The sequence below is a fragment of the Tamandua tetradactyla genome, chromosome 2 (genome assembly GCF_023851605.1).
Source record: "Tamandua tetradactyla isolate mTamTet1 chromosome 2, mTamTet1.pri, whole genome shotgun sequence".
Classification (NCBI taxonomy): domain Eukaryota; kingdom Metazoa; phylum Chordata; class Mammalia; order Pilosa; family Myrmecophagidae; genus Tamandua; species Tamandua tetradactyla.
The window spans coordinates 36,195,650-36,213,470 of NC_135328.1; the positions used below are offsets into that span (position 1 = coordinate 36,195,650).

At 36.8% G+C, this 17,821-nt stretch overlaps 1 protein-coding gene across 19 annotated transcripts in view; it reads right to left on the minus strand.

The window, feature by feature from the left end:
* Positions 1-877: 877 nt before the first annotated feature.
* CNTRL (centriolin) overlaps positions 878-17,821 on the minus strand; it is a 152,378-nt gene continuing 135,434 nt past the window's right edge. For 18 of the 19 annotated variants that reach the window (XM_077143255.1, XM_077143259.1, XM_077143267.1 and 15 more), the window contains 11 exons: positions 15,682-15,839; positions 14,024-14,097; positions 12,721-12,909; positions 12,090-12,315; positions 7,629-7,834; positions 6,570-6,710; positions 4,261-4,527; positions 3,998-4,060; positions 2,859-3,068; positions 1,590-1,663; positions 878-1,329 (listed from right to left, as the gene is read on the minus strand). In XM_077143255.1, coding sequence (XP_076999370.1) covers positions 1,287-1,329; positions 1,590-1,663; positions 2,859-3,068; positions 3,998-4,060; positions 4,261-4,527; positions 6,570-6,710; positions 7,629-7,834; positions 12,090-12,315; positions 12,721-12,909; positions 14,024-14,097; positions 15,682-15,839 — 1,651 coding nt within the window. In that variant the 3' untranslated portion in view covers positions 878-1,286. Of the gene's footprint in view, positions 1,330-1,589; positions 1,664-2,858; positions 3,069-3,997; positions 4,061-4,260; positions 4,528-6,569; positions 6,711-7,628; positions 7,835-12,089; positions 12,316-12,720; positions 12,910-12,941; positions 13,098-14,023; positions 14,098-15,681; positions 15,840-17,821 lie in introns of those variants that run through there. The other variant, XM_077143272.1, reaches the window with a different exon arrangement.

Sequence of the window (17,821 nt, forward strand, 5' to 3'; positions counted from 1 at the left end):
TTCTATCCCTATTCTTGTGACAGTATAGAGAGGATATTTTACCCCCATCTAGCACATGGACAGAACAGTCCCAGCAAATGTGGCCCTGAAGGATTTCCAGTAATTGTGAACAGGCTTTTTAAAGCATGTTGCTAAAATTTGAGAAAATGAAACAGGAGAATATAAATACAAAAGACATTAACAAATTAAGTTTTGTTTTGGAAATAGATGCCTTCTAGAACTTACTCATTGTATGCTAATGTTTTTTATTGTCATCATCATAATTACATTTATTGCATTCCTTGTAGGTCCAGTCCTAGCCAAACACCACTTTTTTAGGAATATAAACTCAGTAGGTGGTGAGAGATTACGGCACTGTGCTAATTCTGTATTATAGATACCAGGTATACCTTTTTAAGGCTCTGAAAGCTTAATGGCCCGCAAAAACAGTTCTTGGGAATACTTTAAGACCTAATCTATTACATGTAGTTTCTTACTTCACTCACCCCCCTTGGGAATAACTCTCTTGCTATACAACTGTGACAGTATCCTTGTTTTAAAAGAAATAACTTACAGATCATGGAATTGAGCCCTTATTTATAACAGTACAAAAATGTAAAAATCTGAATATAGCTGAATTTATCAGTAGGGCAGATTCTCCAAAGTACAAAGTTCTACTTATTTTCCTGGCTGAGGTAAAGCATCTGAAGTGTGAGTTTTCTAATACATATTTTCAAATGATGAAATATATTTAGTAATAGGTACAACATACGTCAACCTTTAGGAAGAAGATGGAAAAGCATTTGAAAGACTATCATTCTCTTGGAATTAAGGTAAAAATTTGGAAGGTTTACAGTAGATTGATAAGTGAAATGAAAAGTCAGATGGTAGACCCAAGTTTGTCATATCTTTTATTTTCATATGAAAATAGAATTTAAGCAAAATCCAAAAATAACTCTTGATACTATATAAATGAAGAGAGGCTTAAATATAGCTTTTTTTTCTTTGCACTATAGCCTTACCAGTTTATAGATTCAGATGAGCAGTTAAAATCAGCAATGGTTTTAAGATCACACTCCAAAGACTAAAAAGAAAACCTTCAGTTTTTTTTAGGACCCTGGTTTAAGTTGTATACAACCATTCCCTTATGTACACGTGGTTTACAAAGACCTTGGCGTTAATGGTACAAGCGAAATAAAGTACAGTAGAGTTTCAGCTTCTCAAGTCCCTGGACCTTGTTAAAAACCAAATGGTATTTCCACTGTGAAATTAGTGAGGTAGTAGAGAAGGTATTTCCTCAGTTGTATTTATGCAAAGTTGTGTGCCTTATCTGGCTGAGCCATTCTTTTCCTACAATAAGACAAAAAGGTAGAAAGGATGAATTATACTTGAAATGGTAAAAACTAGTTTTAAATAAACTAACAGAACTAAGTGATAGCATGGTGGCTTGGCTAATAGGTAAAGTATATATTTGAGCACCTCTCTGGAAAAATGCTCTAAGAGCTACTGCTGTATCAAATATCTAAGAGAAAAGGTTACTTTTCTTCAGGGATTGTTTCTGTATAAGCTAGAATTCAAGATCTTCCCAATGAAAGTGCTAGAACCTGTACCCTGTGAGTAGGAAGCTGGGAATGCCATCAATGCAGGTAACTGGTGATTCGGGCAGATCTTGTCGGAAGGAGTGCTGAAAAGAAGGGCAATAGAATTAAGTTCAGAAGTCAGCTCCCTACTCCAACCTAGTTCAGTCTTTTATCCCATATAAATCTATATTGCAATCCCAGACTCTACATAATTCCAACAATCTTACCCTTATCCACTTTGGCCCTATTAACTCCTCTGTTATTCTCCTGCCTTAGGAACACCTGAACTCTTCTGGTTGTCACCTTGAAATGATAATTGGATTTGGCAAACACTCTTCTCCCACTATGCTGGGCTGTCTCGCTTCCAAACCTTACCTATTTTTCAATACCCAGTGCCTCTCCCTTTCTTTATCCTAACCCCTGTCCTGAGACCCATGATGGTTTCAGCCTTTACCTAACTTGGGTCTATCCCATCACAGAAGGTACTAGGTAACCATATTCAAATCTTGGCTCTGCTGCTAATTAACTGTATGACCACAGAGGTCTCTTACCTTCCTGGGCCTATTAAAAAGCTGTCCTTAAATGTTCCTTATGACTCAACCACTGTAATATTCTGCTCTGTGGCAAAGAACATAGATTATCCCCTAAGTCTTGGTTTTGTTATTTGCTGTGACAAATTTTATACAATTTCCTCATCTATACAAAGGGATAATTCCTATCTCCCAAAGATACAATGATTAAATACATATGAGATATAGAAAATGTTTAGCACAGTACTTGTACATAGTAAGTGCTCAAAAATGGAAGCTATTGTTATGATTTACATGTTCTGAGTAAATTTCATTTTCCTTCTAAATTATTAACCTTATCTAAGTCTCACACAGAAAACCATAACATAAAATTCAGGTTTTTTTTTTTTTTAAAATAGGTTTGCAAGTTAAGAGGGCCAAGTCTGCATATCACATTTGTTGAGGAATAATAGTAGGCATAGTTAGTTGTCTCTCTAAGATACAGGGGGACAGATTAACTAAACTTGGACTTAGATTGACTCACAGGTCAGCTCTTTATATTGATCGTATCATCCAATCTCCACTTCTATTTCTCAAACCATCAGCTTTTACATCTACTGACAACTTGGTTCCAGACTTCCCAGGGATCAAGAAAAAATGTCTTTCCTACAAGTTTTCCAGAGATTGTGAAGATGGCATTTATATTCTAAGTCTCTAGATTACACAGCCCAAAGCTCTGAACTACTTTCCATGAAATCTACTAAAACCCTTGTTAAGAGCGTCCTCTTACTTGGTTTTGTCCAAGTTGAGAGTCCTCAGCAAGCGAAGATTCCAACTGGGACCCACTGGGTGACAAGGCTGTTGAATCTATAGAGGTGCTTGTAACCAGTTCCCCTAAAGCATCAACTTGTCTTTTCAAGCTGTGTAAAGTACCCTCTGTCTGCTGCTTTCCTTTAATTAATACTTCTGCTTGCTTGGACATACAGTGTCGAAGTTGAGCCTGAAAAATGTTAACATAAAATGTATGGTTTTATACCAAAGAAATATACCAGAACCGTTACTCAGCCTTCCTCATGTTTAACAATTGATAGGCAAATCTGAGACTGAGAAAAGGCTTAGTTAATGACAACAAAGTGGTAAAAGCTTATATATTGAGAATACATCTAGACTATCTAGCATCTCCCACAATGTTGCTTTTTTTTAGGACAGGAATGGCTTCTGAAAATGCTTTTGACATGTGACAACTGAGAAATAGAATTTTTAACTTTATGTAACTGTAATTACAATTAATTTAAGTAGCCACATATGGCTGGAGCTACCACTGGGTGGCACGGGACTCCCCCTCAGTACTACAGCACTGCTCCCTCAGCCATTCCCAAAGATGCATCCTGCCCTCTTCTACATTCACTCTCATATTTCAACTCCCATCTATATATACTCTTAACTCCCAAATCTTTAGGTCAACAATGACCCCTAAATTCTAGACTCTTATTTTCAGCTGCCTACAGATACCCTTCCCTGGATGACACACAGGGCCCCCTAACTTAAAATGTTCTGAGCCAAACAACTCTTTTTTATCTGATACCCAAGCCTACATTTCCAGTATTCCTAATCCTTCCCCCAACCACTGGCCTATGAATCTTATTATCATTGCCCATTTCTTGTCCCAAATACATAGGTTCTTTCGATTTTAGTTAAAAGGCAAAGCAGCATTATGTAGTTGAGGGCTTAACACCAGATTATGAATAGTGACCTGGCCATTTCCTAACTGTGTGATGCCAACTTCTCTGAGCGTAACCATATAATCTATAAAACTGCTTTGAGTGCTGTGATAGAGTGAATGTGAAAGCAATATGTGAATATATTTCCCTCATTTTCCCCAATGTACCCAGCATGTCATACTCTATTTTTGTTTTTTTAAATGGTAACCTTGAGTCGATCTTCACGGTGACGCAGTTTCTCTCGGAGTGCTTCTCCACGCCACTGTTCATCCTTTTTCATAGGGAAAAAGGAGACATCAATGAGTTACCAAATAAGTAAGCTTTTAGTAAACAACCCTTTCTTCCCCTTCCTCCTCCCCCACCATCTCTAAATCTGTTGTTTAGCTTATCTGGGGGAGGGTGGGAATCAATCTTTCAAAACCCCAAATTGTCTTTTTATGAAGTCCAGAGAAGAGCAGGATCAGCCCTTACCACTATGTGAACTTGGGAAAAGTTCAGTTTTTCTTCACAAGGTGGTCTGTCATTTATGGTGAATGGAAAATTCTCTTTCAAGCTGTCCAACTTTCCAAAATTTTCATTTCTTTCAAGAATAGCTTCCAGATCTGCTGGTAGCTCTGGAATAAACTGGTTGAGATTCTTAAGGCTGGTTCTGATTTCATCTTTCACCTCAGATTTAAGTGTCCTCATTGCTTCACTGATTTCCATTTGTCTTTTCTCCAAATCTTTTTGGTTTGTCATCTAACAAGCAAGAGAGTTAAAGAGTAAATGCTATTGTGTCAAATTTGGGACTTACTTGGAATTGAGCTCATCTATTGAAAGATGTACAAATGCCAACTACTGTGATTATTAGAACTGTAAAAACTTGGAAATTTTCAAATACTCAAGTATGTACAAGCTATCAGGTAAATGATTTTGTCAGTTTGATTTGAGCAACTTGAGAAAAGCATGTGCATGTTTCTTGAAGATGTATTCTATAGAAGTCAGTCTCTGGAGTTAGAGCTGGATTCCAGTCTCACTTCTAGTAAATATTAGCAGTTTGACTTAGGACAAGTTAGTCTAACTTTTAAACTTCCATTACCTCATCTATACATAGAAAATACCTCCCATTCAGAAATGTGAGAACCAAATGAGAATGTATATGAAACACCTAGTGGTACACAATAATTGACAACTAAGGTGATTAAACTCCAATGAGAAATGGAACATTTACTGAAACAAGTGATCTAGACTCTTTATAAACAAATGTTAATGCTGGAAGGGGCCTTAGAAACAGTCTGGTCAAATACTTTATTTAATAAGTGAAGAATCTGGTGGCTTGGGCTGTCTAGAGGTTTTCTGAAGTGTTATAGGTTGTATTTAATACCTGAGACTACTCTGTGCAGCCCTTTCCATAAAAAGTTTAGCAAAGATACTACAGTCAAACCTACTGCTAATGGCCCTACCAAGTCTGCAGAGGCATCTAGAATCATGAAGAAATTGAAGCCTTTAAATAAAAGTTGTTTTTTCTTCATCAAAGTGTATGTGCAGGACCAGGGAGGCATAGATGAAAACTGGAATGTCCACATGGTGGGTCGCAAAGGACAAAATGTAGCAGGGCAACAGCAGTCCAGTGAGTGTTCAGGAGTGGCCCAGATGCTGACAGTGGCTAAGGGGATACTAGGGCATCTAGGATTAGAGATTTTACCATTCCAAGTGTGAACTGGTTTCAGATACTCAGTCTGGTTATATTACATTTATCAAAGGTTTCCCCCAGAGCCATTTTCTCTTGCCTGGAGGTTTGGAATCTGTAGACTTGTATTTGGCATAAAATCTAACTTTTCAACTTAGTCCTTTGGGACATGATAAAATTCTATGCTGAAGCATTACTGGTTTTTTCCTTCAAAACCTAACCTAAAAAGCTTGTTGAACTTGAGAATGTTAAAAGTATATTTTGAAGACAGTTGGTGGTTCCTCAAAAAATTAAATATAGAATCACCACATCACCTGGCAATTCTACTTTTTGGTATATAACACAAAGAATTGAAAGCAGGGGCTCAAACAGATATTTGTATACCAATGTTCACAGCAGCACTGTACACAACTGCCAAAAGGATGAGAGCAAACCAAGCGTGCATCAATAGATAAATGGATAAAACAAAATGTGGTATACACATGCAATGTAATATTCAGCTGTAAAAAGGAATGAAGTTCTGATACATGTGACCACATGGGTGTACCTCAAAAACATCATGTTGAGTGAAATAAGCCAGATATAAAAGGACAGATAATGTTCACAAATTCATTTATATTAAATACGTAGAATATGTACATTCATAGATACAGAAGGCCGAGTACAAGTTCTGGACAGGACTGGGGAGTTAATGTTTAACAGGTACAGAGTTTCCATCTGGGGTGTTGGAAAAGTTTTGGTAATGGATGTTGGTGATGATAGCACAACACTGTGAATGTAATTAAAACCACTGAACTGTATACTTGACAGTGGTTAAATGGTAAATTTTATGTTGTATATATGTTAACACAATAAAAATTTTTAAGAAAAATTTATTTTGACAAATACGTTTTTCTCAAGGAAATTCATTTTAAAGTGTTAAAACTGGAAAAACAGATTTGACTTAAAGAACATTCTTAAAATCTGTACTTCACGGTTTCTACAAAGTAACACGTCTCAAAAGCATTATTAAAAACAATAAAATGCCTGAGCCCTGTGAGGAATGAGGGTGCTTAATGAGTCCCCTCTATCCCAGGCCAATCAGCTGGAATGCCTAGAAACACACACACACCTGCTTCTTAAGCTCCGTGTACTCCTGCTGTAACTGATGGAGTTCCTTCATCAGGCGCTTGGCCCGCTCATGGTTATCCTGGGCCACCTGCTCAATTGTTGCCATTTCCTTCTGCATGCAGCTGTTCTCCTGTTTTTGCTCCTAGTACAGTACAAGGAAGAAAATGACTCTGAGGTCCAACTGGCAAGGCATGGGTTGCTGGCTGACACTAGCTCTGTAACTTCATTTTGCACCTAAGACTCCGCCCCTCTAACTGTAAAATGGGATAATTATACCTGTCTACCTGGCATGGAAGCATAGCTGGGTCAGTGTTTGTTGTCCCAAAGTCTGTATCCCAGATTTGTAGTACTACCTTTAATAATAAGTTACTTGCCCTTTTCTGAGTCTATATTAATTGTCTTTAAATAATACCTACCATCTTGGTTATCGGGAGGATTAACATTTTTACATTAATATACTATCTTTAAAGTCACCTTGTTAGGTGTATCACCCTGTGGGAAACACACATGTAAAATACCTTTTACACTAATAGAGCTTCATTAATTCCTCTAGAGGGTATTGGCAAAATTCACCCCACTGTTTAGAACTCATCTGAACATCACCTCCAAATATTTATTTCAGGGATAAAACCATGGTAAATTGAGTTGAGGATAATGATTCAGAAGCTTTAATGCTGAACAAAAAGGGTAGGATGAGAAAAATGTGTGAGCACTGTGACTGCAGCTGTGAAAAAATGCCTGCAGAAACTTTCTCCAACATCCTCCTCCCCACCCCATAGGTGAATGTAAGCAGAGGGTAGCTAGCTGAGAGTGCTCTCAGCTTTGTGGTGACACTGTTCACATGACCGTCTCCCCCGCCAGACAGAAGCTTCTTCTGGGGCAGCAGCCTAGTCTCAGGAAAAAACTACCATTAGCTTAAAGAACAGATTAGCATAAAATATACCAATAATAATAGCTGGGTTCATGGGTAATTTCTTTACCTTTATGTCGAAGCAGTGTTTTAGCTTAAAAATTTTAATGCATTATTACCTCAGAAACTGCCATGGCAATAGGTACTCACAAGAAGATTTTTCTCTAACTGGCTTCGCTGGGTCTTGAGTGCTTCCTTCAGGCTGGCAACCTGCTTCTCGGCTTTCTTTCTTTCTGTCAAGAAGTGGTTTCGCAGGAGGCTGAAATCTGCCCTCAGAGAGTCTAACTCTTTCTGGAGAGCCAGAAGCTGATTTGACTTTTCCATTAATTGCTGATCCCGTTCTGAAAGCTGCCGTTCTGAAATGAAGTTTTAGTAGAATTAGCCAGAGGCCTTGAACTGGCTGTGGGCAGATTACATAACTATAACATGCCACCTACTGGAGCACTTTCCTCCATAGCTGAGTCTTACAATTCCACCCCGACCGCCACACCAGAGCTCTTGACAAAGGCGTAGATAAGGTTCTCTGGAGGGTCTGAGTCCAAAGTTACAGACAACTATCGTTTTCCCTTAAGTAAACAGCACCAATCTTAAGGTACAGGGGAACATGGAACAGACAGACTACTGAAATGTTTTTTATAAACCTTGACTTTAATAAAGGGAGGCATATGTGTACTTCTTCCTTCGTAGAAGGCAGTGCAGTGGAAAGTACACAGGATTTGGTGTCCAGTCGTACACTGACATGAGCCCCATTTTACAGATGAGGAATCTATCACCTGGTGTTCAATAAAATTATGCATGAAAGATGTGGTATGTAGTGAGCACCAATAGATGATGCTTATAATTATATTTAAAATGGATTTTTCTCATCACCCTGTTAAGAGTAATATCTTGCCCAGATTTTACTTTTCAACACCTCATGATCAGACTCTGCATATTTGTTAAGTTTCATTTTCCTAACAGAATGATTGGATTTAGGTTTTTCAAGAGTTCCTAGGCAAAGTCCACTGAGTTCACTTAGGAGGAACAACATTTTCTGAACATATTAAACCCTATAGCATAAGAAAGGGAAAAATTATTTATTGGTGTGAGAACAATGCTTATCCTGGATTCCTATGTCAACTTCATTCATATATGGTTCAAGAGAGTATATTGAGATTCAACGCAATACCAATCAAAATCCCAACAACTTATTTTTCAGAAATAGAAAAACCAATAAGCAAATTTATCTGGAAGGGCAGGGAGCCCCGAATTGCTAAAAGTATCTTGAGGGAAAAAAACGAAGCTGGAGGTCTCACGCTGCCGGACTTTAAGGCATATTATGAAGCCACAGTGGTCAAAACAGCATGGTACTGGCATAAAGATAGATATATTGACCAATGGAATCGAATCGAGTGCTCAGGTATAGACCCTCTCATCTATGGACATTTGATCTTTGATAAGGCAGTCAAGCCAACTCACCTGGGACAGAACAGTCTCTTCAATAAATGGTGCCTAGAGAACTGGATATCTATATGCAAAAGAATGAAAGAGGACCCGTATCTCACACCCTATACAAAAGTTAACTCAAAATGGATCAAAGATCTAAACATTAGGTCTAAGACCATAAAACAGTTAGAGGAAAATGTAGGGAGTTATCTTATGAATCTTACAATTGGAGGCGGTTTTTGGACCTTAAACCTAAAGCAAGAGTACTGAAGAAAGAAAGAAAGAAATGGGAGCTCCTCAAAATTAAACACTTTTGTGCATCAAAGAACTTCATCAAGAAAGTAGAAAGACAGCCTACACAATGGGAGACAATATTTGGAAACGACATATCAGATAAAGGTTTAGTATCCAGAATTTATAAAGAGATTGTTCAACTCAACAACAAAAAGACAGCCAATCCAATTACAAAATGGGAAAAAGCCTTGAACAGACACTTCTCAGAAGAGGAAATACAAATGGCCAAAAGGCACATGAAGAGATGCTCAATGTCCCTGGCCATTAGAGAAATGCAAATCAAAACCACAATGAGATATCATCTCACACCCACCAGAATGGCCATTATCAACAAAACAGAAAATGACAAGTGCTGGAGAGGATGCGGAGAAAGAGGCACACTTATCCACTGTTGGTGGGAATGTCAAATGGTGCAACCACTGTGGAAGGCAGTTTGGCGGTTCCTCAAAAAGCTGAATATAGAATTGCCATATGACCCAACAATACCATTACTAGGTATCTACTCAGAGGACTTAAGGGCAAAGACACAAATGGACATTTGCACACCAATGTTTATAGCAGCATTATTTACAATTGCAAGGAGATGGAAACAGCCAAAATGTCCATCAACAAATGAGTGGCTAAACAAACCGTGGTATATACATACGATGGAATGTTATGCAGCTCTAAGACAGAATAAACTTATGAAGTATGTAACAACATGGATGGACCTTGAGAACATTATGCTGAGTGAGACTAGCCAAAAACTAAAGGACAAATACTGTATGGTCTCACTGATATGAACCACCATTAGTGAATAAACTTGGAATATGTTGTTGGTAACAGAGACCATCAGGAGATAGAAATAGGGTAAGATAGTGGGTAATTGGAGCTGAAGGGATACAGACTGTGCAACAGGACTGGATAAAAAAACTCAGAAATGGACAGCACAATACTACCTAACTGTAGTGTAATTATGTTAAAACATGGAATAAAGCTGCATGTGAGAATGATAGAGGGAGAAGGGCTGGGGACATAAATGAAATCAGAAATAAAAGATAGATGTTAAAGATCGAGATGGTATAATCTAGGAATGCCTAGAGTGTATAATAATAGTGAAATGTACAATGTACAAATTTTAAAAATGTTTTGGCATGAGGAAGAACAAAGGAATGTCATTATTGCAGGGTGCTGAAAATAGATGATAATTAATACTTTAAAATGTCACCTTATGTGTGAGACTAAAGCAAAAAATGTTTGTTACAAAATTTAGATTTTGACTAGAGCATTTCCTAATATAACTCATGTAGATAGTTTGATTGAATGTCATAAGTACTTGGAATCTCAGGTAGCACATGAGATTTTGTTGGTTTGTCCAGAGTGGTGCCCCGATGAATCCCAGAATGATTTGATCAGTGACTGGAAAAGTATTTGCAAGCCCCCTTCGGGGAATGGTGAGAGTGGGGAGAAATTCAACTTCCCCAAGTTGAATTCTTGATATTCTCACAAGCAGTGTGGACAATCAAAGTTATAGGCTGAGCCCCCAGTCTTGGGGTTTGTTCACATGAAACTTAACCCCACAAAGGATAGGTCAAGTCTACTTAAAATTTAGGCCTAAGAGTCACCCCCAAGAGAACCTCTTTTGTTGTTCAGATGTGGCCTCTCTCTCCAGCCAACACAACGAGCAGTCTCACCACCCTCCCCCTCTCTGCGTGGGACATGACTCCCAGGTGTGTGGACCTTCCTGGCAACATGGGACAAAGATCCTGGAATGAGCTGAGACAGCATCAAAGGACTGAGAAAAACCCTAGAATGAGCTGAGAATTAACATCAAGGGATTGAGAGAACCTTCTCCACCAAAAGGGGAAGAATAAAATGAGACAAAGTGTCATTGGCTGAGAGATTCCAAACAGAGTCGAGAGGTTATCTTGGAGGTTATTCTTACGCATTAGGTAGATATCACCTTGTTGTTCAAGATGTAGTGGAGAGGCTGGAGGGAATTGCCTGAAAATGTAGTGCTGTGTTCCAGTAGCCATGTTTCTTGATGATGATTGAACAATGATAGAGCTTTCACAATGAGACTCTGTGAATGTGAAAACCTTATGTCTGATGCTCCTTTTAGCTACTATATCAATAGAAGAGTAGAACATATGGAATAAAAATAAATAATAGGGGGAACAAATGTTAAATTCAGTTTGAAATAGTGGTAAATGAAAGCAAGGGGTAAGGGGTATGGTACGTATAGTTTTTTTTTTCTCTATTATCATTTTATTTCTTTTTGTCTTTTTATTTCTTTTTCTAAATCGATGCAAATGTACTAAGAAATGATTAATATGCAACTATGTGATGATATTAAGAATTACTGATTGTATATGTAGAATGGAATGATATCTAAATGTTTTGTTTGTTAATTTTTTTTTAATTAATAAAAAAACTTAAAAAAAAAAGTATATTGATCTAAAGGCAAATACCTGTATTTTGATACTACTTACTACATCAAATTTGGACAGAGGTAGGATTTTTATTATTTTTCTGATTTATTGAGAAGAAAGGGATCATTGTACACAGAGTTCATATTTTATATACTTCATTGAAAGCCTTTACAAGTATCTTTTGGCACTGCTTTACCTTAATGTTCCATTTTCTTGAGATGGCATTCCTGAAGAAGGCAAAAGGTAAAGTAAAAAGACTTGGGAATCAAACAATCCCCAAGATTGAATCCCATCTCCAAAAGTACAAATTCCTTTTGTCTCTTAGCCTGTTTCCTCATCTCTCACAGGGCTATGAGAATCAAATGAGGTCACATACTTTCTGCTTCTCCTCCCTTCTTTCTGGGTCTGGCTGGGGCTTGGGTCTCTAGACAGTTTACAAGATGAGCCCTCCAATATCAGTGCAATGTTTCAGAATACGTACTGGTTTGGGAGAGTGTCTTCTCCAGGGTTTCACTCCACCTCTCCTCCTCCTGCAGAGTCCTGACACGCTCTTCGGCCACCAACACCTTTGTGACCATCTGTTCCAGTTTGCTTTTCTGGTCTGTTAATTCCTTTTCCAGCTGGTGGTGGCGTTCCTTCAGTGTTAGTTTACTAGCTTCTAACTTTTCTTCTTCACTTTTTCTCTCTTTCTGGAGTCTCTGAAACATCTTAATAGAAAACAACAGTAGTTAATCATAAAATAACAAATAATGCCCCAGGTGAAGGAAATTTCATGGACACAAACTAGATTCTAGTTCAACAGAAAACAGAAAAGAGCCACTGTGACAGAGAGGGAATTTTCTTTACAAAGGTGATTAAGCAGGGACTGGAAAACTATTTGGCTAGTAAGTTGAAGAGGGGATTCAAGCAGCGAATGGCATTAGGATTCTTTATAGGACCAATGGTCCATGAGCACTGACACCAAGAGAGTCAAAAAGTTGGTATAAAATCCACCTGCTTACACAGCACTTAAGAGAAAACCCGTCCCATGGGTGATAGCTTTCAGCAGCTTTAAAAAGTTCACATCAGTGGCAAAAAGCTTCCCTTTATATAAAACCATAATTATGTAGTACCATTTCTTGTTGGACTAGTTTGAGCTTGTTTTTTTCCATTTCATCCTGAAGGACTTGAAGTTGTTGCTGTTTTGTCTCCCCTTCTTTTTGACACTCTTCAGCCTTTTTTATCTGTTCACTGATATCTTTCTGGAGCTGGGTCTGTTCACTAAGAAGCAGATCCTGACGCTTGGTGGTGTGAAGCAGGTCCTTTAGGTGAAAGATCAGATTGAAACCACTCACAAAACCAACTTTAGTATCAGTGGTTAATGCCAACCTAGTATCTACTAAGTCTGACAAAATGAGAAGCACAAAGTTCCATAATCTTTATTATCCAAAAAACTTGTGGAAAGATATCCAGAACTCAATTTAATTATTGGCTTTCCTCCTTTTAGTATCTAAAAAATAAGATGACAAAAGATATCAGAAGCACATGATCATAGATAGGCAAGAGGTTCACCCTGTGCCTTAGTGACCTGATCACTAAGAGGGTTGTAAACAACACACACCTCACAGAATCATTGAGACGATTAAGAAAAATTATAAGGTGTAACAATACTTGTTGAAACTGAACCAACCTAATATCATGGTTTTGCTATTATTTAAAATACTTATAGAGCCCAGGAACCTAAATTAAATGTTTTTGAAAAAGTTACCATATTCCTAGGACATAAAAAAATTCATAAGAACATTTGTAAGAATTTTAAGAAAGAATTACTTTGATTTTAAGTTTTATACATCTTAGAAACACAGAATCGTAAAAGTAGAAGAAAGAGTATTTAGATGTCTAATATAACCCCTAACTTACACAGGGGAAACTGAAACCCATAACTTGCTTGAGATTCTTTGAAACCAAACATTATAGTACCATCTTCACAAGATAACACTGAATTACCTTAAAAAGGATCATCAGAAGTACAAAGGTCAAGAACGCTCTGTAACCAATATCTGACAAGATGGGGCCCAGATTTGGAGGTTACTCTACAGATCAACAAGTGATCAAATCTAAGCCCACTCATTTGTGGTGTAGATGAGATTGTCCATCTAGTTCTTGAGCCTCAGAGGGCCTGCTCCAGGGGACTGGGCTCTGTTTTAGCCACCACTCTACTTATTAGCTTTCAGTAAAACTTTGTTGGAATCATGAGCTCTAGGGCAAAAATTTTTCTTAGCACCAAAGTTTATTTATACAATGTTTATAACATTACATAATGGCTCTATGGGACTTGCTGATGTGAAAAGGAGCCAGCCTACTTGATTTTTTATTTTAACCAATAGGCTGCATGCTTTCAGGATAATACTGTAAGATTTCACTTGTTAAGCTTACCTGTTCTGCTAGGTTCAAATGGTCCTGGATATCAGCAAGTTCCTCCTCAAGTGTGTTTACTGCTTCTCGTTTCTCTACAGAAATAAAATTTTCATAAAATAAGGAATATTTATGTATGCATTTTCCAGATTCCCGTCAGCCCCCTAAAAAAGCAGAGTAGAAGTGAATTTAACTTATTTCTTTTAAACATATTATTCCACACCATCTTATCAAAGGCCAAGAGATAGAGTTACATGTACAATCCAGTTCTGGGCTTGTAGCCCAAGTTTTTAAAGACCTATATTTTAAAACCTCACAATAAAAAAAAGATAATTACTAGTGTTGATGAGAAGCATGGTTTAAAAAGGGGTACCTTCAACTTATTTAAAAGGTAAACTGGCACAACTTTTCAGGAAGACGATTTGGGAGTAACTTTTATGTTTATTTCAGGTCTGTGTGAATTTGAGTAAGTCACTTCTCACCTGAGCAAGTCACATTTGTAAAAGGGTGAAATAATAGTTTCTACCTCATAAAAGAGGTATGAGGATTAAGTAAGAAAATACATATAAAACTTTGAGCATCATGCCTTGCACATACTAAATGCTCAAGAAGTACATTTTTGGCTAAAATTACTTGGGAATTATTCCTAATAATCATGAATTTATAAAGATTTGACAATAAAGATGTTAACTGCATCTTTTTGTTTTTAAAACTATATAATACATACATACTCACTCCTAGGAGAAACCTGGAAGGAAAGTCATCAAACTGTTAATAATTATTATCTATGAGGTATGAGCACAAAAGTAACTTTTGTTTACATCTTTTTGCCATTTTTTTAAATGCAGTTTTATTGTGATATATTCACACTATAAAAACCATCCAAAGTATACAGTCACTGGCTCACAGTATCATCACATAGTTGTGCATACAACCCCATGATCAACTTTGAACATTTTCATTACTACAAAAAAGAAATAAAAAAGGAAACCCAAATCCTCTCATACCTCTTATCCCCCCATTACTGACCCACAGTATTCATATAGTCCATTTATTAATGCCAATGAAAGAGTATTAAAATATTACTGTTAACTGTAGTTCATAGTTTGCAATAGGGACATTTTCCCCCATATACTCCTTTACTATTAACTCCTTATGATAGTGTCATACATTTGTTTTAACTTATGAAAAAACTTTTTAATATTTGCACAGTTAATCACACTGTCCATCGTAAGATTCACTGTTCTATAGTCCTGTGTTTTAACCACCAACTTTCCTTCTGGTGTTTTTGCTATTTTTAAAATGTTCTCTAAGGAACATGCATTGCTTTTTTTAAAAATGTGTCCCCCTATATATATTATTTCTATATCTATACACACACACAGAGGTAGATATGTGATATGTATATCATAGGGAATTTTGTTCAGTGTTCTGTTTTTTGAGATGTAATTCACATACCATGTATTTCACCTTTATTTTAAGCATACAATTCAGTGGCTTTCAGTATATTAGAGTTGTGTAACCATCATCACAATCTAATTTTAGAACATTTTTGCTATTTCTAAAAGAAACCTCATACCCCATTAGCATGAATTACTTCTATAATAAGAAAAATCAAACAATTTAAAAAAAGAATCTAGGAAAAAAATCCCATCATTTTCTGTTCTGCTGCCTCATACCTTGTAGCTGTTGCTGCATTGCTGAAATGTCTTCATGCAGTGAGAGCTTATCTCTGTTTAGTTGGTCTAGTTCCTGCTGTACTTTTCTGACATCCAATTCTAACTTTTCTAAGTTTGACTGCTCCATTTTGCTATTCTCTTCTGTAGCTGCTAAAACCCTACCACAAAAGTGGAGAATAATTCAGACTGTCAAATATACAAAGTTCAAACACACACAAGACATGACTGGAGAACAGCATTCAACTTTTACAACACACAGTTATAGAAAAATTTGAATTATAAATCTTAAAATTTAAGGTAGTATAGGGCAGTGTGATGGTGGCTCAGTGGCAGAATTCTCGCCTGCTATGCCAGAGAACCAGGGTCAATTCTCAATGCCTGTCCATGTAAAAAACAAAAAACAAAAATTTAAGTCAGTCTATTTCCTGGAAACAACCCCTTAATCAGATACATAGTTGCTGAGATTTTCTCTCACCCTGTAACTTGTATTTTCATGTGTCTTTTTTTTGTAACTGTAAATTTTATTGAGGTATAGTCACATACTATACAACCCATTCAAAGTATCCAATCAATGTCTCATAGTATCAACACCTAGTTGTGCAATTATCACAATCAGTTTTAGAACATTTTCATTACTCCAAAGATAAAAATAACAAATAGACATAAAAAAGAGAACCCAAAGCACCTATACCTCATATCACCCCCTACTGTTAACCCATAGTATTGGTGTGGTACATTTGTAACTGTTGTTAAAAGGATGTTAAGATGTTACTTTAACTATAGTTCGTAGTTTGCAATAGGTACTTTTTACCCCTATACCACTCCATTATTAACTCTTTGTACAAGTGTTGTATTTGTTCTGGTTTATGAAAGAACTTATTTATATTTGTAGCGTTAATCATAAACATCATCCCCCACAAGGTCCACTGTGTTATACATTCCCATATTTTAACCTCTAGCTTTCCTTCTGGTGACACACATGACAGTAAACAACTCCTTTCAACCATATTCACATATTATTCAGAACTATTATTTATAATTTGAATAACAAGCTACCATCACATCTATCCAGTTATAAACATTTAAGTTCAACTTCTTTAAAAATTCTCTTCACAGTGTCCCTTGAGAAGTTTCTAATTTTGATGAAGTCAAATATCATCAATTTATTCCTTTATGGATCATGCTTTCCATGTCAGGTAAGAAATTTTGCTAAGCCCAAAGTTACAAAGTTTTCTCTATAAGTTTTATGTTTAGATTTTTACATGTATACTTATGGTCTATTTTGAGTTAATTTTTATCTATGGTATGAGGTATGGCTCAAGGTTCATTTTTTCATGTATGGATATTTAACTGTTTCAACAATGTTCCAGGCACTGAAAAAAAATGCTTTTGCACCTTTATCAAAAATCAATTGTCCATTTATGTGTTGGTTTATTTCTCAATTCTCTATTCTGTTTCATTAATCTATTTGTCTATCTATACGTCAGTACATACTGTTTTGATTACTGTAGCTTTACGATAAGTTTTGAAATCAGGTAGTGTCAGGATTAAATTTCTGTTCTTTTTCAAAGTTGTTCTGGTGTCATATCTTAAAAAAAATTAGACTCTATTCTAGGTTCTTCACATTCCCTCTGAATCTTATAATCAGATAGTCTATTTCTACTAAAAAAGCCTGAGGGGATTTTGATCAGAGTTGCCTTGAATCTATAATTCAGTTTGGGGAAAACTGATATCTTAACAATACTGAGAATTCCAACTCATGAATAAGGTATATCTCTCCATCTATTTATATTCTAGGGTGTATTCTATTTAACAAACCACAACAGCTTCTAAGCCAAATATACTTTTGGGGAATAAACCCTATAAGTTAGAATAAAAGGACAAGTCCCACATGCTTGGATCTCTGGAGTATGAGAGGCTGGACAGTAACTCCACAAATGCTAAATCAAAAAAATGCAAAAACAAAATCACCAGAAAGGAGATTTATATACCAGACCTGTCAGTCTGGACGCCTCCCTTTCAATCAGTCTAGCACAGCTTGGGAGTCGCACAGAAGCAGCTGGGCCCATGGCCCCTCCTGTTAAGATGCAGACCATACAGTCACTCACAGCAACAAGTTAGAACCCCATGCATATTCAGG